General features: G+C 45.7%; 3 protein-coding genes across 3 annotated transcripts in view; 2 read left to right on the top strand and 1 right to left on the bottom strand.

Moving 5' to 3' along the window:
- The first annotated feature begins 537 nt into the window (after nucleotides 1–537).
- Nucleotides 538–2573, top strand: LOC139056252 (macrophage migration inhibitory factor homolog). The gene is made up of 3 exons (XM_070534327.1): nucleotides 538–792; nucleotides 1827–1999; nucleotides 2433–2573. Exons 1-3 carry the CDS (start codon nucleotides 685–687, stop codon nucleotides 2500–2502), a joined length of 351 nt encoding a protein of 116 aa, XP_070390428.1. The 5' UTR covers nucleotides 538–684; the 3' UTR covers nucleotides 2503–2573.
- Nucleotides 2574–3040: 467 nt separating this feature from the next.
- LOC139056251 (ubiquitin-conjugating enzyme E2 G1) lies at nucleotides 3041–25697 on the top strand. Its single transcript, XM_070534326.1, has 6 exons — nucleotides 3041–3197; nucleotides 4448–4550; nucleotides 6842–6939; nucleotides 12654–12832; nucleotides 21692–21797; nucleotides 23258–25697. The coding sequence occupies exons 1-5, from the start codon at nucleotides 3152–3154 to the stop codon at nucleotides 21773–21775; spliced, it is 510 nt and encodes a 169-aa protein (XP_070390427.1). The 5' UTR covers nucleotides 3041–3151; the 3' UTR covers nucleotides 21776–21797; nucleotides 23258–25697.
- LOC139056250 (carbonic anhydrase 2-like) overlaps nucleotides 24827–27618 on the bottom strand; it is a 42004-nt gene continuing 39212 nt past the window's right edge. The window contains exon 8 of the mRNA XM_070534325.1: nucleotides 24827–27246. Within this exon, the coding sequence (XP_070390426.1) occupies nucleotides 27172–27246 (75 nt within the window). The 3' untranslated portion in view covers nucleotides 24827–27171. The remainder of the gene's footprint in view (nucleotides 27247–27618) is intronic.

Raw genomic sequence — 27618 nt, forward strand, 5'->3', positions numbered from 1 at the left:
CCACCTTCATAAAGCCATCAGGTATGCGTTTTTAGATGACAAAGCATAAGGTGACCTGTACTTGTTCTCAGCTCTTTCAATAATAATTGCGCTGGCCACATTGACCAGTAGCAACAGGGAGGCGCCCTAGAGGTTCCCACTTTTCCGGCCCAGCTTTTCCTCTAGAGTTGTTCTACTAACTCTATGATTTCGGGCACCTTTCGTCTGCTGTGCCCCGGGCACAGCAGACACTGCCAAAAAAAAGAAGAAAGCTTGCAAGAAGTAATGCCTACTGGCCCTTTCTATTATGTTATGGTACATTAGGTACCATGCATTAGATGCGTTATTGGAAATAAATGACTTAATAGTTTTCTAAAAATTTAGCGTTGAAAGCGTTACCTTAGAGAGCGTCGACGTTGTGTTGTCAATCTTGAAGGCTATAGTAAAGCATGTGGCAAAAGTTGCAAATTGTCCTTGCAACTCGACGCTAGTGTGCAAAAAAAAAAAGAAAACAGGAGGAGAGAGCACGAGTATGCCTTTATCCTCCTTTCATTTTTCGCGTTTATAGTACTCTCATAGGTACTCTCCTCACTTCCCTCCATCCCGCGCTCTTTGCTTTGTCGGTGTTAGCCACTTAGCGCGACTTAGGAGACGAGTAGTGTGTGCTTCTTCTGTTGCGAGTACTCTGACGACTCAAAGCCCAAAATGCCAACTCTTACGATCAACACAAATCTCCCCGCAAGCAGCATTCCGAACGACTTTCTGAAGACTACAGCGAACGTTGTGGCGGCCTCTTTGGGAAAACCGCTCTCGGTATGATTACGGCACCGAATGCCGGTCGAGCGTTTCAACCACTTTTTTCCAGCCTGCTTTTAACGAGCCTTTCTTTTCCATTTTTATTCTAATATTTATGCACGTAGTGTATGCAATCAGTGCTACGCCAACTTATGAAAGTTCAGCGCTGCGTTGTTTTTCACTTCTGAAACCATTCGAATAGGGCGGCGGTCGGGTTCAGTCAATGCCTTCAGTTAATCACTGAGCGGGGTCTAAAAATGATCTACTTTTGTGAGATGCCTGTCAATTACACCCACTTGGTTTGCATAGTAGGTAATCGAGAACCGAACTCGTAACTAAAGCATGATGCTTATGCTTAACGGAATAACCTGTGTAAACGACTGCACCTGTTATCGCGATTGCTGTCGTGCGTTGCTAGGCGCTTGAGATTACTGGGAGGTCTTGCTTCTTTTCTTAAATATGTGTGGTGAAAAGGCTCACTCGCTCAAAGTAGTCGCATGATTGCGACAGACAGCAGTAAATGGTTGCAAGCGTTGCGCAGTCTAGGAGTCGCAGCTGTGTAGTTTTTATCGCTCTCCGATACACAGCTGCGACTAGTCTGCGCAACGCTTTGCTACAGTGCCTAGAATATTCTAGGCACTATAGCTTTGCTGTCTGCCGCAATCATGTGACTACTTTGAGCGAGTGAGCCTTTTCACCACACATAATTAAGAAAAGAAGCAAGACTTCCCAGTAATCTCAAGCGCCTAGCAACGCACGACAGCAATCGCGATAACAGGTGCAGTCGTTTACACAGGTTAAGCATAACTATCATGCTTTAGTAACGAGTTCGGTTTAATTAACTGTGCGCGCATTTCAATTCTCGATTCCTTCCTTCCAAAGAGGAAGCTCGTTCAGTACCGTGAGAACTAAATGCGTTATTTGTTGCGATATAGTGCCATTCGACCAATTGAAGTGCCCAATCAATAATAAAAATTGCCGTTCATACCCCCCCCCCCCCCCCATTGCATGCCTTCACATGTCTGCTATGGATGTGTTTTCTTTTGTTTCAGTATGTTGTGGTGCACATCAGTCCTGGCCAATTGATGTCATTTGGAGCCACTGACGAGCCATGTGCCATTGCAAACCTGTACAGCATTGGCTGCCTCTCTCCAAAGGAGAATAAGAAGCATTCAGCTGCTCTTTTTGAGCACATTGAGAAGGTATTGGGCATCAGAGGGGACAGGTATGCACTACATACGATAAATATTACTGTTTTCCCCCTATTCCTTTTCACAACATAAATATCCTCTGCAGAACCTCGAAGGCAACGAATTCAAATGACGGGTGCCCGCCTTTCTGTGCAGACAAGCAACCAATGCAAAGTTTCAGTTTGACAGTAGCAGTTATTTAATACAAGGCACAGTTACCACACAATACTTTTCCTAAAATTGTAGGTGGCGTCAGCAATGTAAGCTTGACGACGAATGCTGAATTTTGGAGATCTTTTTTTAAAATCTTCAGATTACTATAGAGATCAGTTCTTGACCCCATGAAAGCCTACTTGGTTTATGTCCATTTTTGTTGTTGAAAAGACCGGTTCTCGTATATCTGTCAGTGGTGCCTGTTCTCATATAAGACCTGTGAGTGCATCGGAACAACTTGCAATTTCATTTCAGAATGTACATCAACTTCATTGACCTGCCAGCAACAGATGTGGGCTACAGTGGCAAAACTTTCGCTGGATGAAGCTCCTGTTGTGGCAAAACGGAGAGAAGTCTGCTCATCTCGGATTTGAATAAAACATTCACGTTCTGTTACGAGTAGGTTTTCCATCTGTGAAGCACTACTCACATGCATGACATCAGTTAAGCTACGCAACGACGAATGATCTCATTTGGCTTTGGTAAAGGAGAAGATGGGAAAATTCTGCGCCCTGCAAAAATAGATACACACTAGCAGTGCTATCTTTCTTGTTATCGGAATCGACAGCTCTGTGGCACGGACAATAAATAAATAAGAGCACAACAGCGTCGGGCAAGAAGAGTCCGTACACCTGCCGCGTTAGCTCAGTGGCTAGAAGCACAGCTATATGGCTATGACGTATAGAGCTGCTAATACTTTAGAAATCTTTACAAACTACGTGTTCTGATGAACTTTATTGATCAAGCCAGTAACTAAGCGCGTTTACGCCTCACAATCGCCGAAAACTCTGCTTATCAGAGTTTCACGACAGCTACCATATTTCTATCGGTAAGCTCGAGCACAGTAAACATCAGCGCGACGGAACCGGAACTCGAGGACCATATGGTTTGAGCGCATGCTCAGTTAGTGCGAGGACAGCCATAGTTGCCGTCAGTTATTGTTCGCGTGAAGAGGAACGATTGATATCGTCTGAATGGCAGATCAGCAGTCGGCCCTGTTGCTACGAAAACAGCTAAACGGTAACGTTCATAACTTCTGCAATCTTTTCATGTGTCGCAAGCGGGGGTGCAGTGCTTACTTTCCGCACGGCCCGTTCCGGTCAGCAGTGTGCCGCCTCGGTTTTAACTGCTTTCTTTTGTCCTCGCTTCCCAAGGCTATGTGCTGCGTCCGCAGGATTCGCCTTGCGTAGCGTGCGTCTTTCCGTCGCTTGCCCCTTTACCACGCGTTTTTAGGGCCGTCAAACAGCTCGACATTTCGCGTTTAGCTCGTTTCCGCCGCATCAGTTCTTTTAGAAGAGAAGAAAAAAAAAATTACCCCCCTTCCTCCCGCAAGTCGACGTTTTCCCTCTCCGCTTTTGTTCATTACTTTTTCGCCGCGGGCCAACCGTAGCTTTGGTACCGGCGCACTCGATGAAATTTTTTTTTATGGTTTTGTTTGGGCATTGCTGTCCGTGGTCCCTTACTTCAAATGGCGCGTAGATAGCTGCGCACCTATCAATCTGTTGAATGTCAGTGGCAGCACGCTTTCTTGATTGCGCAATAACGACCGCTGCTGCGAAGTGAGAAATGCTTTTGAAATCGCGAGCTCACTCGCGCGCCTCTAATGGTCTTCCGTCCTGGAGCAGTGACGTTTGCACTGTATTGACCCTGCTGCTTTGTTTTTCATTGCCTGTATCCGCTGCAGTATAACCTCCTCGCGCTGTAAACTCGCTTCGTAGGGGCCATAAATTAGTAAATGCATTTTCATTTCTGCTAGCGTTCGTTTATGACGCATCCACCCGGCGTGACTGATCTCCCTTATGACGAAAGCTGTGAATGCCCGCTGCGCAGGTCACACAATGCGCATAACTAGGTGGTGTGTCTATTGCTTGCTCTCTCCGTCGTTTTATCTTTCGATAGCGTCGAATGAAATGCTTTCAACGCGCGAGAAGGGCCGTGTTGTTGGTCGCACTGACGCCATGAAATGGCACTCCTTTGCAGCAGCGCTTGCTCCTTCTCATCCACTGCCGCGGATTTGTTGTTGAAAAATAAAGTGTTGATGCTATTTGAGCATATCGTTTATGCGTTGGTGCGTTTTTAAGAACCCCATTTTTAGCGACACATGCTGCTTGTCATTAGCGGGACATCCTATGGAGTGTCTCGCTCGGGACGCGTAGCAGGCGACAAAAGCCCCACTTGCGTTTTAAAACTCGAGTTACGTGCTTCATATGCGGCACTCTCTTAACGCCAAAGATCGTAGCTTTTTCAGAACATGCTATTTCTGTTTGCAGAGCTGAAGAAAAATCCCGTGGAAGGCTTCTCTGCTGGGCTAATAGACGACAATGACATCTACAAGTGGGAGGTGCTCATTATTGGCCCACCTGACACATTGTAGTAAGTGCATGTAAATTTTTTACGCCCATGTCAATTGGTTCTCTTATGTGTCTGGTATAGCTGTGGGTGCAGATTTCCTTATCGGGAAGCTGACAAGCCTTGATCACGAGTATACTTGCGTGGACTAAAAATTAAATGACCAATGTGCGGTTCATAATGCAAGGTTGAAGTGCCACTAAATAGCACATATTTAAAAAAAAATCTTCCATGTCTAGGTATTGCTGTTAAACATGTAGTGACCAAACTGGGCATCTGAATACATATTTATGCAGAAGTGTAGTACTTGTTTTGGAAATGCTGCTTTAGGCTGTTCAAACTTCAATGCAGAATATGGACAAATGTCTCTGACAGTGACTTAACAGTTTCAGTTCTGGGACTGCAGAGTTTGTATTTTGCAGGTTTCTCTAAGCAAGTAGAAGTTTGTCACACGCTCATGATGGTGTCTTCCATTTAAGTTTGAACACTTGGGTGACTTGCCGCATACCCCAGCTTGGCTTTGACTTGACATTCCCATTCCTTTTGTGTATAAGAGATGTCATATCTGTGCTTTGTGGTACAATCACCTGTTGCATTAAACTCTGTTCAGAGATCTCCATGCACAGCATGCACTGTCTTGTCGTATCTCTATTCCGTTGTTGGTTGTGCTATTTAGCAATATGGTTTTGTGTATTCTCTTAGTGGACGACTTAATAGCTAATTGGCAGTCTTGGTGTGACAAAGATGGTAATTTTACTTCCATGTTTCAACTTTCGAGCAGAGCGGTATGTGTTAGGTGTGAGGTTACATAAGCAACAAAGTAATAAGCTTGTAGTTGGTGGATAGGCATAATGCGACTGTTTTTAAGGTCTGCTGTACCTCTTGGCAAAAGTTCCCCGGACTAAGTATATGGGTTAGACTATTGATGCATTGTACTAAATATGAACATGCCACAATGCCTTTTTGCTTACATTGCTGACGGTGCTGGAGATTTCTGGTCAGGATGCCTTGACTGACGCCAACTCAGTGTGTCTTCTTTTCAAAGCAACCTGTTTGCATCTTAGACTGTGTTTATTAAATTTAATCTGCTATAAATATGCTTTTATTGTACTGGCTAAGTTTGATGGTGGCTGTTCATAAAACCATCTCACTATGTTTGCTGGCACTAGTTTACCGTCTGGATTAACAGGGCAATATGAGCCCAGATCTATCAATGCCATTGGATCAACCCAGCATTAGCAATCACTGTACTGTCACTCGTGTGGAGTAGTTGTGAGTGCTTTGCCATTAGAAATTCTGTAAAATATAGTCCTGAATGTATATAGCATGGCTTGAGAGTATCTTGAGCAGCTTTTAGTACATTCATTAGTTATCTTTGAGCAATATGCAATATTTTAACTTGCTGTGCCTGCACTTGGGTGTGCTGTGCTTTTCTACACAGTGCCCTCGTCGAGCGTGACAGCTAAATCCATCATTTTATTTGAAGGGCCCATAGCCCTCTTCTACCAGTAGAAAGCATGAAGCTGCGTTTGATGTGAAACTTGTGGCATGTGTAATCTGTGGTTTTGTCATTAATCCGTTAGCAGGTCCCATGTTCTTGGACAGCTTAGTGGAATTTTATTAAAACAGTGCCTACAGTTCACACAGGTTAAACCCCGTTACCCGTCGCAATGGCATAGTGGCTTTGGCATTGTCCTGCGAAGTCTGAGGGTGCGGGATTAAATCCTGGCTACGGTGGCCACATTTCAATGGGTCAACATGCAAAAACCACAGTGTACGTAGCATTGGTTGCACGGCAAGCAACCCAGGTGGTCAAAATTCATCGGGTGTAGTATCCCCGCTACAGTGTGCCTCATAATCATATTGTGGTTTTTTGCACACAAAACCTCGGATTTTAATTTTCAGTCTAGCCCTATTGTCAGGTTTAACCTATGCTTCACCAAAGTCTCTGTGCACTTTTGTAAAACATGGAAGCATCAGTGTCTGTAGCCAATGGTATGACACAGATCTTGTCTGGTCAGTAATTGATAACATGTTCCATTGTGGTCATTGAGTCAAGTCTTGCCTAGATGATTAAGGTTTATGAATTGCATATATGCTTGTTGTGGAGAAAGTCCTAATGCAAGCTGCTAAGTGAGAGAATTGTGCAGTTTTTCATTAAAGTGCTGGCACCATGAGAAATCTGATTCAATCACAGCATCCTGGATTTCTTTGACTGTCAGTTCTCGCTAAGCCACTTTCATTGTTGTAGCTTTTATTGTGACATGTAAACACTCTGATCCACTTCACCATTCTCTCTTTTTTTTTTTTTATAGTGAGGGCGGGTTCTTCAAGGCACACCTGTACTTCCCGAAGGAGTATCCGCTACGTCCTCCGAAGATGAAATTCATTACAGAAATATGGCACCCAAACAGTAAGTATGGGCATTACAAATTTAACCTTTGCACACACTGTAGGAGCTGTTGTAATCCGATTTCTCAGAAGCTCTCTTTCTCAAAGTTTCTCTTTCTCACAACCATACTGTTGCAATATTTTAGTTTGCCCAGTTCTGACAAATCTAAAATATAATGTGCTCTCATTTTTTATTGATTCAGTGGAAGAAAATAATCTGTGCCTGAATCTAACAAGCAGCTGCTTTTTGTGATAAAGTAGCATGCTCTTGATCTTTATGAACAGAAAGTAATGAAACTTTCAGCATTTGCATAATGAAAATTTGTTGACTATTGTGCGGGGTATGCACTGTCATCGTCAGTGGTGCGGGGCATATGCCTGTGGTGGGTGCTCCAAACTTAAATGTTTGCATGTTCTTTGTCAGGTAGCTCTTTGTCACTGTCAGCAGATCATGTGTCATTGTGTATTCCCCATCACATTTCTTGAACAACTTTGCAACAATGGCGAATAGGATTTTGGCTTATGTCCCGACCAACCACTTGTGTTTGTCCAGAAACAAGCAATATGTGATTGTTTCTGGAATGTGATAAACGTGTGGCATGGCTCTTTTGCCACTATTTTAAAAATGTAAAATAACCCTTGTGCACAAGTTTTAAAGCGAAAGCTTTACTATGCCAGCCAGCGAGCCATTTGGGCTCGTATCGCCATATGCCGTATGCCATGGCCGACGAACGATCTTGAGCCACCGTTGCCTAGCAACACCGCAGCCGTGCTCCAACAGATAGTGCCGCCGCTCGCTCCACCAGATGTGCTCCGCTGGGGGTAGAGGGAGAGGAGCTGTCGCCTCGCGGGGAGTATATGTAGATGCGCTTCGCCTCAGTGTAGTTAGTTGTTATGGAGAGTGCGAAAGGAGGACAGGAAGAGACAACACGCTCAAGAGACGCCAGAAAAAAGCGCAGCACGACTCGAGAAGTGTCGTAAAAGCCTAGTCACCCGAACAGTGTGTCTTGTCATGTCTATACAGTAGAGCTAAACCAAATGCTTAACCTTAAGCGTAGCCATGCATCTCTTGCTTTCGCAATTCGACTAGGGTTAACTAAACCACTGGCAACTTTTTGTAATGAGTGGCACTGCAGTATTGCCACTTTAAAACAGAACCATGTTGCCGTATTGAGATGACAGTATTAATAGATGGGCTGTTGGCGATGGTGTGAATGTGTTTGTTTGATATCAGATAGTGATGTGCAGCCAATTTTCTGACATGTTTTCTTGGGGGGGGGGGTTAAATGCATAGTAGAGTTGAGCAACCATGACAAATGTGCCCTTAGAGCATTTCAGGCATGTCCTTTTTTTTTGCCCCAGTTTTGTATGGTACATGATGTTGTGCTTTAGTGCTTGTAATTCTGTAACTCTGAGGTTTTGGCTTGTTAACTTGTTTGAAAGCTGTTATGTGGCCCTGATGCTGCTCTAAAGTGTTAGTTACCAAATACTGTGATGCACTTCACGTGGCCCTCAGTTTTGGTTATTTTCCCCCCATATACACACACAGTGCAAATTTCCAATGTCGCACAAGCTATATAATGCTGTACATAAACTCAAAAAAAATCAAACAAATAAGTTTCGTTTGCAATATGTTGCAGCACTTTTCAATTTAGAGCCTTATCTGGCCAGAACCATTTTAGTGCTGAAAAGCTGGAGACACTTGGGCATTTAAAAAGCAGCACCATGCTTTTAACACTCATCTATTTTAGCTTTGTTCTGCTGCGTTTCTCGGGTAGAAAGAGTGCAGCAATAGTGCTCGTACTACTCGCTTATCTTGCTCCTGTGGACGTGACATCGCCTATGCCTACCAATTGCACACCTCCCTTTGTCTTCCTCCTCTACTCCTGCGCTTCCCTGTTCTAACATGGCTCCTGACTCTGTTACCCTCTACCATGTGGTATAGCCCCAGGGGTGAATCTCTGCATGGCTGTTTTTAAGCAGACGGTCTTTCGACACTAGCGCCAAGGTCCCGTTCAGTTACGGCCTTAGCAGGAGGGCGATACTATGGCAAAATGCGGCGCACACTACAGTCGAACCTCGATATATCGAACAGCGCGGTGATCGCAAAATAGTTCGATATAGCCAGAATTCGATATATAAAATCACGGAGAAAACGCGTCAAAAACTAGCACAAATCAATCAATGAACCTATCGTGGCGCAATAGATACTCACATGAAGCTTCAAACAAAGTATTTATTTCGTTCGCTGAAAGTACTGAAGCAGCGTAGCCTGCTTCATATTGGCAACCGCGTGCTTGACCACGGCGTCCTCAACATAGTCCAAACGGTCCACAAGAGACGGTCCAGTGCCTTCTATTGCGCCGCAGTAGCGGCGTACAACGGCCAAAGCAGCTACAGCCTCAGTTGCAGTCGGGAGCGGGGCAACATCAGGGCTTGCTGGATCAGCCTCGGCAGCGTCTTCGTTTGGCCGCTCAGCAGTCACTTCTGCCGCGATCTCCACGCCTGTTAACTCCGCCACCGTTCCAGTGCTGTCGTCACCGCCAACGAAGTCCTCAATTCACATGCTGTGTGGCTCAGCACCGACAAAGCGCTCCAGCTGGCTCCACGGCCGCCTCGATCGCGCGCGCATGGCGGGGGCGCGCGTGATTGAGGCGGCCGGGCTGGCTCACGGCCGGGGAGCGCGCGCGCGCGAAGCGCTCGCTCCCCCTTGAGACCGGCCGTGGCGGGCTCCAAGCCGCCGCGTGTGTACGCCGCTACGTTCAAATGGCGCCCTCGGCGCAACCGATGTGGGATCTGTCGTACGCAGCAGTCTGGAACGCCCATCGCGCCGCCGCTATCTTCGAGAGTGTTGCGGGAAAGCTCGCCTCCTGACAACAGAGCGCACTTGGTCTGGGGCGGCGGAGTTCGATATATCCATTTTACATCCGGCCCCGTTCGAAATAAAAAATAAAAAATGCATGCGATTTTCCACGTGATATAGAAAGTGTTCGATATACGCAATAATTCGATATATCCGTGTTCGATATATCGAGGTTTGACTGTATTATTTACGTTGTCATGGCAACAGAAATTGCAGCCGTGCGGTGCCTCCCCACCCTAGCGCTCTGTATTTCTTTTTCTTGTTTTTTTTTATGATGACCCGCTCCGCTCCCTCTCGACCCTTCCCCACGCTGTGCAACTTAACTTTTGCTTTCTAATTACCTGTTGCGGCGCATTTTTATCGCCCTCGCGTGCACTACCCCTGGCATTGTTTGTGAACTGGCACGTTGTGCACCGTGGGTTTTATATGCGTTAGCACGCATGCAGTATTGTCGATACTTTGAGTATGCCAGCATGTGCCAAACGTATGTAAATCCCACTTGCAACACAACAGATCTTTGGCCTCGTTCTATTGACTTCCATTTCTGAAAACAAATACTTTTTCTTAACTTGGTACGATACTCACTCAGCAAATGAACAAAAGAGAAATGCATGACATGTATACGACTACTAAACAACAAAAAAGTTCAGACAGTGAAATAACAAACAAACAAAAAACTCAAGCAAACGTGAAGGCCGTTTCATGTACACACATGTAAAATATTTTTATATGATGCCCTAAAGACCAAAGTGTAGAAGACCTTCTGATATGAGCACTGAGAGTTCTGATATACTCACTAAGATAATGCACAAAACTGGGTGACGTATATCACGGTCATGACAACTAAAGAAAGGGGATAATTCACTGGTAATGGCAAAAACAATGGCACCAAAATACCTATAAAATAGAATAAAATCCTAAGATTGCTTTATTGATAGCCATACCAACAAAAAAAAAGAAACAAGAACTTATAAACCTGCACAAAAGCTTATGAAATGCGTAACATGTTCATTAATACTGAAAAAAATGAGACATTGCAGAACAAAAATACAATTGCACTAAAAACTTAAATACACATTATCACATTTTTTTGCCCTTGGCCACAACTTCAGTAATGGTGGCAAGGGGAAGCAGGAGGTAGTCAGCTTTGGAGCAGCACATGGAAAAAAATTGCAGAAAGGCCTTTTCTTCAATCAAAGAGCAGGTGAAATAAGCCAACACGACTTGTCTTTTACTGCGAATGCAATGCTTACCAGTAAAATTACATCACTTAAGGCACTGAGTCATACCTACCAGGCACTCCTTTGTGTAATAAACACCAACTGCAAGAATCTGCACAGAGGATACCTGCAGGGCTCGTGCTTCCCAGAAAAAAAAAAAAGCCTATCATTTCTACACATGAAGGTTGTTCGCCTGGTTTTCCCATAGGCAATTGCTGAGATAGTACACAAACATGGAACAGTAATTTTTCAGCTCTTAATACATTTGTAGAACTGTGACGCACAGAAAAAGCACTGAGGGTGGGATGGAAAGCTGGGCGAGTTACTGAAGTTGCAGAATGAGACTTGGCACAGAAAAATGCAAGTCCTAGACCAGGTGACAATGAGGAGAAACATATATTGGTCAGGTTTCTCTACCGGCGAGAGGGAAGTGTAGCACAATCAAGGCGAAACGATGTCTGGAGACTCGTGGAACACACACATGCATAGGGCCGCGTTCGTGTACATGTCTTATGTCCTTGGGTCTCGCGCCCACTTGTTGTCCTTAGGCGCTCGGAATAACCTTGCACGGCTTGTCTTTGAGGTATTCGTGCACCACTGCACGAGCGGTGTGAGCTGTGAAACGGGTGAAACATCGCGAAGCACAAGCACACGGCCATTGAAGACCACAAAACTGACGAAACTGCCCATGCCGGTCAACGCACAGCAGCGCATGCTTCCCGATAACGGCGGATAACGAAACATGAAACTTCATGCAGCCGGCTAAGCTGGCGCCGGGCTGGTGCACGTGTGTGGCCGCAGTCGAAAGTGAGGGAGGGCAAGAGGAGAGAGAGGCCTCCTGCATCTAGGAGGCCGTGCAAGGGAAGCGGAGTTGCTTTCCCGCCCTCCTGATGGATGGCGCCAATTAGCTCTGCCACCAAAGTGGTGGAGTTTCCGAGCCCGGGTGTAGCCATTTGCATTCCTGCCATCTGTCACAAATCCTTCATAAAATTATGAATTTGGGCTCGTTCTGTGATATTCAAGTTATGTTGTTCTTCAAAAATTGATTTTATATAGAAAATGTCTTTTAATATATTGAAGGGTAGGGGTGGGGCATTATTGCAAAATGTACATGCAAAAAAGTTGTGGTATATTACCCGCATTGCCTTGCTGTAGCTTGTGTCAGTGTTAGCTGTCATTTGCCAGTGGGGTAGTCTATTTGCTTTGAGCAAGTTAAGCCAAATTCCTGAAGCAGGCCGACTTGGCAAACGCAAAGTTGCTAAAAAGTCATTGCATTCTAAAAACAATGTGTAGCTTGTCAGTGTGTGATGTTTCAAGTTTGCTACTGCTTGTGCACTGCATCTAAAGGTAAATCATTGTTAAAAGTGCCCAAACATTTGGGCCATGGAAATACTAAAAGAAATGCGTGCTGTTTCTCCTTCCCCACATTTTGCCTTTGTGTGTGCAGAATTTTAAAGTTCGCAAAGTTGGCAGGCATACATTTGCCAACCATGAGCACCTGTCCTATTAGCTGAAGAAAGCCTTTACTTTTAAGTTTTACCTCTTGTGGTCTTGTGGTAGGGCAGTGCTTTCTTGGGAAAGTAAGGATAGCATGAATAAACCTATGAACTTTGTCACTTCTGACCTCTAATGTCGCTGCCTCATCTTTTGCAGTTGAGAAGAACGGCGATGTTTGCATCTCAATCCTGCATGAGCCGGGGGATGACAAATATGGCTATGAGAAGGCAAGCGAACGTTGGCTTCCTGTGCACACAGTGGAAACCATTCTCATCTCTGTCATCTCCATGCTGGCCGACCCCAACGATGAGTCCCCTGCGAACGTAGATGCAGCGGTGAGTGTTCACCTGTGCAGTTTATAGGTTGGCAGAATAAGCCGCTGCTCACTCAGTCACCCATATTTTCGCAGGCTAGGTACTCGCAACACACACTCGTCGGCACTCGCTCGCTTGCACAGTTGCTTCCATTCACGCTTACCTGCTCCCACTCATGCTCACACTCTTGTCCTCTCCCACTCACCAACCCTCACTTGCATACATACTCGCGCAGGGTTCTCCCCAGAAGTTTTTGAAGGGTGGACATTCTGCAACGAAGAGGGGTGGGGTGCGGTGGAACAAAGCCCCTTCGTGCATGTTTCCACCGACCAGGTTAACCCTTTAGCTGCTGTGTGCACACTTGTGTACACCAAGAGTGAGTGAAAAACTTTATCAGCTCTAGATTCGCTGGTCTTCTGCAGTCTTCAGATGGAATCGTCCATCTTCTAGCACAACGGTCGGTTGCCCTTAGTCCAGGGCTCCGCTGGATGCTGCTGCCAGTTGTGCTCGCCGAATCAGACCTTCTTGGTCGACCTGGTGATCGCTGGAGAGCACTCCCTCCAATTGCTCCGCACTCGGGTTTGGTATAACGGGTACCACGTCTATCTTCTGGCATGCCCACGTTATGTGATACAGCGTGGGTGTTTCGTGGCACCAGGGGCATTTGTCATTGTATTGTGTGGGATAAATTTTGCTTAGTACGTTCAGGTTCGGGTACGAGCCCGTTTGTAGCTGCCTCCACGCGACAGAGTCCTCTCTGCTAAGGGAGTTGTGCGGTGGTGGATACCGCTTTCTGCAGCCCTTGTAGTAATTTAGTATCGCCGAATAGTCTTGGGGTACAGGTTCGGTCTCCTCGAAGTCGCCTACGTTGGATGCTCGGTAATAAGTGTACCCTCGAGGGGTACAGGTTCGGTCTCCTCGAGGTCGCCTATGTTGGATGCTCAGTAATAAGTGTACCTTCGAGCTATCCTGTCCGCCTCTTGGTTCCCTGCCACTCCCGTGTGTCCCGGCGTCCATACTATCATATGCCTAATTGGTTCTTTTGTTTGCCATTGTGCTATGTGGTCTCCGGAGCGGAGTATGCGGAGCGCTCCGTGCCCTATTCTGCCGCGTAGGTAGTTGCGGCACGCTGTTTGCAAGTCTGTAAGGATTGTTAGAGACCGTTTAGAATGATATCCCTCCGCTGCCGCTAGAGCGACGGCCGCTTCTTCAGCCTCGACTATCGTACAGCCTTGTAGTGATGCGCTGGTGATCTCGCGTAGGTTCGAATCATTCACCGTTGCTACCGCGTTGCTGTTCTGCCCCGCTGCTCCGGCGTATGTGGCTGCGTCCACATATACCGCCGTTTCTTGGGGTGCTAGTGTCTTTTGTAGGTATATTCAGCCCTCGCTTCTCTGCGTGCTTTGTGTAGGTTGGGATCCATGTTCCGGGGTATGGGTGCCACCTTTAGTGTGTTGCGATACTCGTCCGGAATTCTTTTGGCCCTCTGTATCTCTTGAAGTTGATCGGCGCAGCCTAGTTTCTTCAGGAGCTCCCTGCCAGATGGGGTCTGCTGTAGTCTGCGTTGTTGGGAGACTAGTTGCGCCTCTTTCAATTCGTCGAATGTGTTTTGTAGTCCTAAGGCTAGGAGCTTTTCGGTGTAAGTGTTCTGGGGAAGGTGGAGTGCAGTTTTGTAGGCTTTGCGTAGAATCGCGTCCGCCTGTTGTACCTCACTCTTGATGGGATTGTAGTATGGGAGGCTGTATGCCACTCGGCTGACAACCAAGCTTCTGACTAGCTTCAGTGTGTCCTCCTCTCGCAGGCCGTGGCGTCTGTGTGAGATGCGCGTGATCATGCAGGCCACTTGTAGGGTGGATGCCTTGAGTAGGGCGAGGCTGTGGGTGCAGCGTTGGTTTGACTGTATCCACATGCCCAGGATTCTGATGAGCGTCTTTTCCGGTATCAGCTTCCCCTCGAGGTAGACGTTGAACTTTAACTCGTCGCTGGTGGGGACTGTGCGGTTTTGCTTTCCTCTCCAAACTCTCAGGAGCTCGGACTTCTCAGTGGAGCAGGCTAGCCCTCTTGCTCTGACGTAGTCCTCTACGCAGGTGGCTGCCTCTTGTAGCTTCTCTTGTTTCTGTCTGAGCGAGCCTGTGTTAACCCAGATGGTGATGTCGTCAGCATACCTGGCGTGGTGTATGTCATCGATTTCTTTTAACTGTTTTGCCAAGCCAATCATTGCTATGTTGAAAAGCGTCGGGGAGATTACCAACCCTTGAGGCGTCCCTTTGTTTGGAGTAAGGAACTTCTCTGATCGGAGCCCTCCGAGGCCAATCATTGCCGTTCTGTTTGAAAGGAAGGCTTTGACGTAGCCGTAGACTCTCCTCCCGCAGTTCAGGTCGTTCATGCCCATGAGGATAGCTTCGTGGCTTACATTGTCAAAAGCCCCCTTGATATCCAATGCCATTATTATATTCTCCCCGCTCCTGGGGACATTCCCGAGTACTTCTTCTTTGATTTGAAGCAGTACGTCATGGGTCGATAATTTTGCTCTGAATCCAAACATGCTGTGGGGATACAGTTCGTTGTCCTCCATGTACTGTTGTAGTCTCAGCGTCACCACTCGTTCGTACAGTTTTCCCAGGCACGATGTGAGCGAGATCGGTCTGAGGTTCTCAATTTGCAGTTTCTTGCCCGGTTTAGGAATCATCACTACCTCCGCATGCTTCCACTCCTCGGGGATGGTCTCAGCTTCCCAGTGTTTGTTGAGAAAGTCGGTTAATTCTGCGACTAACTCTTCACTGAGGTTGCGGATGAGTGCGTTATTTATCTTGTCTGCACCCGCGGCCGTGTTTCTGGTTGTGTTTCGAATCGCTGCGTAGACCTCTTCTCGCGTGATGGGTTTGTCCAGGTTAACGTTTTCTCTTCCTCGGTAGCGCTCTGCGTAAGCTGCTGGGTTTGTGTCCCCGAAGCGTGTCAGTGGTGGAATGCCTGCAGCAATTGTGCCAAACCGGACCGAGAGCGACCGTTTGCTCCAACCTGCACCAAAATGGCATTTTAGTGGAAAATTGCGCCAGCTCTGCACCAAAGCAAGCATAAGAGGGAAATCTTCCTTCTATCAATATTTTGCAGCTACCAAAACTGAAATCAAAACCAACCGAACACTGAGAAAGCGTAGGCCTGTCCATAGTTTCCTTATGGCCCTGGCGGAGTCGTCCGGTTCATCATTCACGCATTTTTCTCTGACGGGTGTACAATGTAGTGCCACTGTACTGTCTTGCTGGTGCTTTATTTCGGTGTTTAATTTGCGTGGTACAGCGGAGTTTGCAGGAGGAGGATGTCGCATTCTAGGATTAAAGGTTAAACTTTTTCGATGTTTATAGGTGATAGCAGAGCTTTGCAAAAGAGCTGTTGCGATAAGAATTGCGCATGGTGCATAGTTTAGAATGGTATTGGCGAACGTGGTGCACATACAGAGCCGCCATGTTTGTGGACGCAAAACTTTTGCGTCGAGTTTGTGTCGCTGTGTTCTTTCGGTGCGTGCAGGCTGCTTGGTTTGTCTTGAAGAGTCGTTCGCGTAGCATTTGACAGGTGGTAAGCGCGATCATAATTAGCTAGACTTGGCACATGACACATTGCCGCGGCAAGTTCGGGGTGCGATCACTACATGGGAAATTGAAAAAAATCGCATTTTGACTACAACATTCAGCGGTGCGATCATTATGCGAGTAAATACGGTACTCGTCACTGGCTTGCACGAGAAAAGCTTATGTCCGTCAGCCTTGCATGCTTGCCGACGTGCTTCTCCAAGGCATCCAAGTGCTCCACGTAGTGCAGCGGAAAGTTCCTCATGAAAATGAAGCCCCTGAGTGACTCAGTCATCTGCTGGACCTCCTGTAAGGACATTGTTAAGGCAGCCTGCCCTACTGCATCATCACTGCCATTGCCGCCGTCGCTATTTAATGCAAGCATGTTGGTGACGATCGTGTCGTCGGTTAGAAGCACTTAGTTTCCAAATCCATGGCCATGCATTTTCTTTTCACTGGCAACGTTGTGCGTTGCCGGTAATCAGCGGGCAGATCAGCCGTCTTCATTTCAGCGGCGAGTCAGGTGAGGCTGAAAAACCGCGTGGCCAGGAACGACTTCAACGCAACCGACAAAGACGAATGTGAGCGATTAATCTGTTTGCAGAACTGCGCTGAATGAGGATCCAGCAAGCAACATGAGCATTCTGCTTGCAACGCAGTTGGCATGGTCCATTCGTGTTTTGGAGGGTGGCGCGGTGTAGAGCTATGGGCGCAGCCCATTCGTGTTCGGAGGGGTGAAAGGGCGACGGGGAGCGAGCTGCGCGGAGATGGCTGGAAAATGAATGTGCGGCGGCTGTTGGAGCTGCAGCTCATCATGCAGCAGCTTGAATTTCTCGGTTTTTTTTCGTTCCAAGGATTTCTCATTTCAAAACCTTTCAGCCAGGACACTCAGCAGCCAGACTTCATCGTTACAACCGATAATGCGGCATCGGGGCATTGTAGTAAGCAGGTTATTTAACCATGGAAAACAAAAAAGTTCATGGTGCAGCAGCTTCTCATTGTTATAACCGATATATTGTTAAAACCGGTATCGTTATAAGTGGGTTCGACTATAGTACAGGCGTAGGTCAGAACTACAATGAATACGAATAACATTAATGAACGTCTTAGATTGATGAACTTTTCAGAAATATCCAGCCGACTTCTTACGGTTTCATTGTAAAAACATTTCAGTACTACAAACTTCAGAATAACAATCCTTATTCAGTTTCTGTGTCACATTAACAATGCCTCAGTACTACAAACTAATATTCAGAAATCTGGGGATTCTTCAGTTTTCGTGCATGTTTCGCGGCAGCCGAAACAGCAGCCTTGCAGACAAGGCGCAGAAAGTGGATGCTGCAGCACATGGCTCGGAAAACCCGAGAGGGTGTTGAATTAAAAAAAAATCTATTCCTGAGGTGACAATGCATCGGGTTGTGCAAGGTGTTGAAGGATGGTGGACAAATTGTTCTAGAGAAACTGGCCACCCTGTATACGCAATGCCTCATGACCTCGAGCGTACCGGAATCTTGGAAGAACGCTAACATAATCCTAATCCATAAGAAAGGGGACGCCAACGACTTGAAAAATTATAGACCGATCAGCTTACTGTCCGTTGCCTACAAAGTATTTACTAAGGTAATTGCAAATAGAATCAGGAACACCTTAGACTTCTGTCAACCAAAGGACCAGGCAGGATTCCGTAAAGGCTACTCAACAATAGACCATATTCACACTATCAATCAAGTGATAGAGAAATGTGCAGAATATAACCAACCCTTATATATAGCTTTCATTGATTACGAGAAAGCGTTTGATTCAGTCGAAACCTCAGCAGTCATGGAGGCATTACGGAATCAGAGTGTAGATGAGCCATATGTAAAAATACTGGAAGATATCTATAGCGGCTCCACAGCCACCGTAGTCCTCCATAAAGCAAGCAACAAAATCCCAATAAAGAAAGGCGTCAGGCAGGGAGATACGATATCTCCAATGCTGTTCACAGCGTGTTTACAGGAGGTATTCAGAGACCTGGAGTGGGAAGAATTGGGGATAAAAGTTAATGGAGAATACCTTAGTAACTTGCGATTCGCTGATGATATTGCCTTGCTTAGTAACTCAGGGGACCAATTGCAATGCATGCTCACTGACCTAGAGAGGCAAAGCAGAAGAGTGGGTCTAAAAATTAATCTGCAGAAAACTAAAGTAATGCTTAACAGTCTCGGGAGAGAACAGCAATTTACAATAGGCAGCGAGGCACTGGAAGTCGTAAGGGAATACATCTACTTAGGGCAGGTAGTGACGGCGGATCCGGATCATGAGACGGAAATAATCAGAAGAATAAGAATGGGCTGGGGTGCGTTTGGCAGGCATTCCCAAATCATGAACAGCAGGTTGCCATTATCCCTCAAGAGAAAAGTATATAATAGCTGTGTCTTACCAGTACTCACCTACGGGGCAGAAACCTGGAGGCTTACGAAAAGGGTTCTACTCAAATTGAGGACGACACAACGAGCCATGGAAAGAAGAATGATAGGTGTAACGTTAAGGGATAAGAAAAGAGCAGATTGGGTGAGGGAACAAACGCGAGTTAATGACATCTTAGCTGAAATCAAGAAAAAGAAATGGGCATGGGCAGTACATGTAATGAGGAGGGAAGATAACCGATGGTCATTAAGGGTTACGGACTGGATCCCAAGGGAAGGGAAGCGTAGCAGGGGTCGGCAGAAAGTTAGGTGGGCGGATGAGATTAAGAAGTTTGCAGGCACGGCATGGCCACAATTAGTACATGACCGGGGTTGTTGGAGAAGCATGGGAGAGGCCTTTGCCCTGCAGTGGGCGCAACCAGGCTGATGATGATGATGAATGGAGGCACATCTCTTCTTTCTTTTGCCTTCTTTCTGCGGCTGTACTAACTACGTAACCTCCATGCTCGCAGAGATGCCACATGGTTGCATTGAGCACTTTCCGGACGTTGGCGCTTGCGCTTTGGAATAGTTCACCTCGAGTTAGACAGTTGCGCGGTGTTTTCGGCAAGGAATGTGAAAACAAAGAAGAAACATTCTGCTTTGGAAGTGGCATGGAGCTTCTTTTTTGTCAGTAATTTTCTCAGTGTCAGCGTCTTTACACGCGTCACTCTTACTATACGGTGTTTCAGTGGTGTGTGGCGATGGAATCTATGGAAAATAGCAACAGCGCGGGCCGAGAGCTGACAGCGACATTCTCGTGGATAGCTCAAACGGTGACAACTTATGAACTGATGAGTGGATGGGTGGAATGGTGAATGTCACTATAATGACCTCTCGGAATAACGAACAATTTTTGGCAGTGCCGCATGATTTGTTATATGGAGATTTGACTGTATTGTGAAGTGCTAATGTGGTAGAGTGTATTTTCCTTTACACACTTCACAATACAAGAAAGCATGTTTAAACTGACCGTTGCTAATTATGAAAATTAGATAATTTGGACTTGCGCTATGGTCCTGGCAAGCATATGCATTATCCAGTGGCATCAAATTCTTGTTAATTTGTATGTATTTTGCCATGCACTGTTTGACGAAAGTCCCCCCATGACGTCTGCCAGGTGCGTTAATCATGGGGCTTTACGAAAAGAAGTGACGGAGCTCACATCAGCATAGTAATGGCAGGAGTTGTACAGGAGCAAAATGAAAATGCTTCACGTCGTCATCTTGCGTTTACCATTGCGCAACACACTGTGTTGGCTGCATATCTTCATAACTGCAAGGTTGCCATCAATGATCACCCAAATAGGGTGATCATTGTTGGCAGCCTTGCATAGGGTGACTTCTGGGCAAAATATAAGCGAGGGTTCTCATTTCTGAATTTCAGCAGTTGAGCAAAGGCGTGTGTTGTTCACCTGCAGCAGTTGTGGCAAGCAGTGGTTTCGTTTTGATTCAGTGCAATGTGTGTGTGTGGGGTCACAAACATGGCAAAAATTGACGATGAGAAGAGATTCTACTACGGCCTGCGTACTCGTGTTAAACTTGCCAGCTACATTGCAATGGACAATTAGTTGTTAATCAACCAACTCACCGGTGACAAAATAACCAGACTGTATGCGCAGTGGTGAAAAGCATGTCTGCTCAATGAACAAATATGTCTCGCGCCATTTTCGGCACCGAGTAGGGAGTTGTAAGGCCCTCACAGCTGCGATTGCTTTTCAGTCACGGGATGACGAGAGTTGCAGCTTCCGTGCTGACTTCGGGGCAAAGTACAAACGACAGTTCTGATTTCTGAATTTCAGCAGTTGAGCAGAGGCATGTTGATATAGTAAGCATTTCATTACTGTTTTCTTGATACCATATTTACTCGATTCTAAGCACCCTCTTCTTTTTTTCCGGTTGCGATACCCAAAGCGAGTGGGGGTGTTTGGATTTGAAAAAATCTAAAGTGACTCCCCCCTTTTATTGTGGCTATATCTCGATGAAATGGGTGTGAGAAATGACATTTAATTTCGCAAACATTCAGAAGAAAGATGTCTGGGTGCAGACAGTGAACCCACCGCTTTTGTGGGTTCACTAAGCACCGCGCACCTGCGATTCCCGTGAAACTTGCAGAGCGCCGCCTATACCAGGCCCACCGGACAACGCACTGATAGTTATCCGGGGTCACTTTCGGCCAATTTTGGGGTAGGGCTTTGTTTTTGGCATTCTGTGTAGCCGTCTGTTGTGTGGTGTCGCAACACAAGACGCGGCCGCCTGAATTGGTGCACGGTGGCGGGGAAACCACGCCGTACGTGAAGATCCAGGCATCCGTGTGCAAGAAGTCGGGGTTTGGGCCACGGACACCGCACCACCTCGGGACTCCGACGGCTTTGGCTCGCTGACAGATTGAGCAAGCGCACTTGGCAGCCTTGGCTACGTGCTTTTTAGCGAAAAAAAAAAGGCGGTGCTTATTATTGTGTGCAACCTTTTTTCCAAATTTTCCTGCAAAAATAGCGGGGAGTGCTTAGAATTGTGAATGTACGGGTACATTAGATACTTTGATGTCCAGTTAATTGGAACATTTCTTTTCAGTCCCATGGAACTTCAATGAATGAGGTTTAATGTATTTATGGAAGTGTGATTTGCTCACAGGCACACTTTTTAGGCTACAGCCCATTTAAAGCCGAGTCCCATATTGCAGTTATGAGTAATTGGATGTTGGAAATAAATTTAAATTGTAAGCGTTTGTAGTTTTAACCATGCTCTCATGTGTGTCGCAATTTTATATGGGCTAACCTGTGAACTTCAGTGTTCACAATATTTGGTTTATGTCAGTATGATTGCCTTCAGATAATCTGACATTTCGATTTTCTTTTTCTTTTCCAGAAACAGTGGAGGGAAAACTATGCTGACTTCAAGCGAAGAGTGGCGCAATGTGTTAGGAAAAGTCAAGAACCTGCCCAAGATTAAATTTTCATTAGTTTAACTTCCGGTAAGATCTCCCTCTTGTTTATTTTTTAACAGTTGTAACTATAGCACCAATGTGCTGCCATCTTTAAGCTTGAAATGTAAATGTTTTCGTTCTTGCATAAGGGGTAATATCCTTTATGTGGGTAGAATTTCCGTGCCATCTGCACTGTTCAACAGCCCGAAGTTCTCGGAAGCGTATAAACAAAATAAATATGCTTGGGTAGTTAGGGGGTGTGCACTTCTTTCAAGAGGAGCAGTAGTGTTTGCACAGTTGAGTTGAGGATTCTATAAAATTGCCATCAATAAGTTGTGGGGAATGGTTGTTACCACTATTTTCTGACCGTGCCGGCACGTTCACATTGTGCTGTTCTGCCATTACTGCAGGTGTCGCGTCCGGCAAACCCATATTGTGTGTTGGTATTAGTGCTTGATGAAACCTGGGGCCATGTACAGCTGCTGGCCAATAATGCAGAATTGACTGCTGAAAATTCTGAATAATTGGGAGTCTGAAATATCGGATTTACCCGAAAATAAGTGACTTTATTTCATAAGTGGCCAAAAAAAAGCTTGTCGGTACATTGCTGTGTGCGCACATGCACTTGCCTGCGGTCATGTCAGTCCGGTCGACGACTGTCATGTTTCAGTTCAGGTAGGCGAAAGTACGGTCAACGCATGCACCGAATCTTTATCTGCTGGTACATAACAGGAGGCGACTGTGCTGCGACAAATGACCGGTGGGCTTCTTCACAACAGTAATTGCTTCCCTCACTTAGCTGGTGCATGATGTTGGCGCCACTTGAAGCTGTTTGATGATAGTGAGTGACAGAATTTCGTAATGGCAGTTAGTGAAGTCACCCAGCACCGTGTCATTATTTAAATAATCATGCTGAATGCAAGGAGCTCACACGACAAGCTGCAAGTGCAGCCTTTAGCCTATAGTGGCTTGGTTTGGCTTGCTCCACCCTGTGAGCCTGGCCAGTGACTATTGTAGTGACTAGGCTTTGCTAGTTTTGGTTTTGAGGAGGTTGCTAGCAACATGGCCAGTGACCATGCCAGTGACATACCAAAGCCAAAATGTCGCCATTTTTGCCTGACTGCGTGGTCAAATTTTCATAGTCGTGGAGGTGGAGTTTGAATTACCCAATGGCTTGCTGTAATCTGTTAGAAATTTCAGTTGTCCTCGTGCATTAACTCTGTGGGGCTGGTAATGGTGCTGCAAAGCTGTCAGAATAATCGAGCGTGTCAGTTCATGGCCAAGGATTCTTTTAGTTGAACTCTATTAATTTATCGCCCGTTGTGCTGAGCGGCTGATAAAATCAATAGCAAGCGTGGCATCATGCTAGCCAATGAAGAGCAAATAGAATGGAAAAAGAATCATCACAAAATATGGCCTCAGCTGTATTTTGTAATGGTTCAGTACTACTTCCTTTTGTTTTCTTTTTATCAGCAGACTCAGTACTGTTCAACCTTTTATCTTTCTAGGTACAGGGAGATTTGCTTGTCCGCACATCCAGTTTCTCAACAAGTATCTGCTGCAAAGAATAAGAAAGGGTTGGAAAAGAGAAAGAAAGAGCAAAAAAGGAAAAAAAAAAGAAAAATAACTGCACCCCTGAAGCCACTTCGGAACAGTGAAATGTGTGCAGGACAGTTTTTTTTTTTTTTTTAAAGAGAGGGACACTGTTGGGACACTGTTGACGTTGTAGGTGGGCCTGTGGTGTACCCACGAATAGCAACAAAAAAAAAGGGAAGAAAGAAATTGGGTGGTAGTTTGGGAAATGGCGGAAGAGGCGTTCCCTCTGGTGTCCTCGAGGCGCAACTTTGACTGCTCCGGCAACTCCAGTGGCTGCTCCTCTGCACTGAAAGATGAAGCTACGCCATCAACAAAATTCTTTTTGTACTGCGCTGTCGTTCGCCTGATGGGAGTGGGTGGACCTGCCGCCGTCATTTCCCTTTCCTGCTGCCCCTCCCTCTATTTGAAAATGAGTGATAAAAAAAAAAGAGAAACTGACTGACACTCGCTTGATACTTCTTATGCATGACCTCTTCCCTCCGTTTTTTAAAATGTCATCCGGTTTGTTATTTTTTTTTTTGTAGAATGGAATGCCCATAAAGTGTGAGTGCATTGAATGTTCAGTTTTCTACGGCATGCTTTTTTTTTCCATGCCACAGTTTTCTTTCCCGTTGTGTGCTTTGAAACGGTATGAAAAAAATACTTTCAGCTTTTGGGTAAAGATTGAAATGTTAAAAATGTGGAAATTGTCAAGAGGTGACGCTATATTTTGTGCTTCAGTGTAATGTAAAAATGAAAATTGATTCATTGAAACGCTGTCCTAGCTCTGGGAATGTCTGATATTCTTTGCAGTGTCATTGGTGCTAGGTCAGAGCCTTGTGCAGTTTTGTTCAGGGCTATGAAGTTTCCACTTATGTATAGTATGCTTAAATATTCTGCAGACCATGTGTGAGACACTTGTTAGTGAGCGTTGGCATTGGCAAACTGCTTGCTGCACTTCAGGCACCATTACAAAAGAGAGCATCCAATTGATATTTAAACAAAGATTAACGCGGAACCGCGAGTTAGAATTCCACTCGCCGACGCACATTACGTAGTCTTTGTCTTTAAAAAAAAAATGTGTTGTAGTACTTTTCTTTTCACTGTTTCAATCTGGTGTTCCCTTTCATACTGGTGCATACTGTGCGTACACAATTGTAACACGTGCAGTTGTCATTGGGCAGGTGTTGCTTCTGCAAGCCCTACTGCTGTGCCTCTTCCTGCTGACTTTTTTTTTTACGGGTTTGCTCAATCTGCGGAAGGAAGCTAATTGTGGTCGAGAATTTTTATTCAGATCTGGCCCAATCACTATCAAAAGGGGCTGGTATTAATGCAGTGCTTTTTCATGCTTAAGCTGAATGAGTCTGGCATGGCATGCGTGGATGCCAGCGTGTCGCTGAACAAACAAGTGGAACCTTCTTTACAGTGACACCTCAGCTAGAAGCATTGGAAAGTGTGAAGTCTACATTTGTACGTTTCTGATAAAATGTAAGCTTCTCGTGTTTTTCGTTCAAATTTTAATCTGATTTAGAGGGCTACAAGCAAGGCTTATGGCTATCAAATCAGTTGCTGTTAAACACTGTTTAATTTACTTCTGTGTGCATATTGGCATTTGGTACTTGTGTGCTATTCAAGAAAGAGAACGCCTGAATTCAAGAATGAACCTCGACTGGTCTCGTCCGAGACTCCACTGTGTGGATGGCAGTGGCACTTGTCGATTGAACCTGTTGCAGCGTTTGTGTTGTTTCTTTGCGATACCTGACCTACAATTTTGTGATCAAGCACTTTTCAGCATGCACTGGAAAGTACCGAAATGGAAGGGCATTTCTCAAGCAACACCACTTCGCGGTAATTGGCAAGGGGCATTAACGAAGTTCAGTGCCCTCTCCCCAGCTGTTCGGTGGAGTCTATTAACGAGTTGCAGCATGTTTAAATACAGTTGAAAGAGCCATCAGCAGTTTGATAGTCCGGTGAATGCAGTCATTGCCTGCCAATCTGCCTTGTCACACAAGTCTGCTTGGCAACTACATATTTGCTGCCTGCACCGTGTTGCTAAAATGACCAGAGTCTAACTGGATAATATTGGAGCTGTATTTGAAAGTGTAATCAATGAACCTTTGCTTCTGTTCTTGTTGCCTTCTCCCATGTTCGTTTTGATTGTGTACGAGTGAGCCGTTTCGATACTCCGAGGTTTTTTTGGGATGTATTTGTTGCCTTATGTTTACAGCCCTGTGAGAATTTGTGCAACTGCCATTATTATCCCCAGTCTTTTTTTTATTATTTTCTTGTTTGAAGATGCGACTGCAGTTATTAGAAACCCTGTGAATTTTTCTCAGCTTTGTACAGTTGACTAAATATATTTTCATCTCTTTAGCCGTTGCGTTGTTTTTTTAGTAGTCATAGTTGATGATATGTGAATGGTAGTGCATTGGCACTAGCAGGTGCTGCGTGTGTACAGAACAAAGATTCAAACGGGATTGACGGGCTTAGAATATCAAAGCAGGTCGGTGTAAATATGAAGGGCCTGTTAAGCTCAACTGCATGGTTTTGTACATATGTGTATTGCACAATAGAGGAACACGGTTATAACGACAAGTGCCTTCAAATGGTGGATTCGACTGTACTGTGTTACGAGCACCAAGCAGCCTAGCTAAGTTGGGTCAATCAACTTCACAGCCAACAGCATTTCACGTGTTGGGCTGCTGAGCACGAGGTCGCGGGATCGAATTTCGGCCACGGCGGCCGCATTTCGATGGGGGCGAAATGCGAAAATACCCGTGTGCTTAGATTTAGGTGCACGTTAAAGAACCCCAGGTGGTCGAAATTTCCGGAGTCCTCCACTACGGCGTGCCTCATAATCATGAAGTGGTTTTGGCACGTAAAACCTCATAATTTAATTTTTAACAGCATTTCACAGAAGGGAGGACTGCTTGCTCGTTGCTTGAGCGACTGACACTTCCGTGAAGCTTCCCAACAGTTGTCTCGCAGAGGGTGTTCTGTGGCAGACTGAAAAAGTGCTGCTTCTGGTTTTTGGTGTTTATTGGCTGATGCAGCTTATAGCTTTCGTTGAACTGTGCTAATATAGGCAGGGGGGAAAAAACTCAATCGAGACTGCGAAATGCTATCGTGACACCTCTGATGAGCCAGCAAAGGATCTTCTGCGGACTTTGATGAGCCATTGGCAGATTATTGCGGCCCAAATGTTGCATAGGTATGCAACATTACATACATGCAATTCATACCGTTGCTAGTGCGCAACCCTGCGATTGGTGTAGCCTCACAGGGTTAAGTTGTCTTCTTGGCTGCGGGCCAGACAAGCTTCTGTTTAAACTACAGGCACATGCATCCCAAATGCCATTTTAAGTTGAGTACTGTCGCCGATCAACACGTGAACTCAAGATCCTCTTCTGTGGCCACAAGTCTTGTCCAAGAATGGGATCTCGTCTTGTTTGGTGATTAGGTCTGCTAAAATATATTGCTGGTGAAAGCCTCCATTTCTTTTGCCAACTCCGGGTCGACGCTTGGCCAGCGTCACGACGCGTTAAACCATCGGTTGCCGGCACTTTATTGAAGTTATTCCTATCCTTTTGCCAACTCTGCATCGGTCGGCATTGTGTAAACAGTGCAATTTGGCAGCAGCAGCAGCGGTATACACAGAGAAAAATATAGTTGAAAAGCAAAGGAAAAAAAAAAAACTTGTGGCAAAAGTAGTAGATTAGCGACTTGCTCGAGATTGCAAGTGCTGCTTCCAAAAGTGAGCAACAGCATCAGCGATGCCTGCTTATATGTTGGAACTTGGCTGGTAGAGGGCAGACGCAGCAGACCAGTCACTGTCGTGACGAGGTGGTCAGCTGGGCACCGCACGTGCAGAGGTGATAGCTTTTCCTTCCTTCGGCTCGTGGATTGTTCCGAATATGCAGTCCTGTGACAAAAGTAAAAGTAGATTAGCGACTTGCTCATGACCACAACCGCTGCTGCCAAAAGTGTGAAGTCGTGTGAAGTCTTGTGAAAAATTAGCAAAAAAGTTGTTCATCGGTCTCCGACATAACCGTTGAAAGTCTTCTCTGTTGGTGAAATGTTGGCACTAGCATACTGCTTCGAACAAGTCCATGCAAACAAGATCCTGAAGTGAGCAAAACTGGCAACACCAAAATCGATAATGTCACTGTGATATGAAAACATTGCTGCTTGCCTGTCTGTTCCAAGTTTGCTGCCGCAGTTTGTGTGCCGCTTTGAAGAGTGACTCATCATTAATGAAGTGCATATGTATCCCAAAGAATTAGTGCGCTCAGAA

The sequence above is a fragment of the Dermacentor albipictus genome, chromosome 2 (genome assembly GCF_038994185.2).
Source record: "Dermacentor albipictus isolate Rhodes 1998 colony chromosome 2, USDA_Dalb.pri_finalv2, whole genome shotgun sequence".
NCBI classification, from domain to species: Eukaryota; Metazoa; Arthropoda; class Arachnida; order Ixodida; family Ixodidae; genus Dermacentor; species Dermacentor albipictus.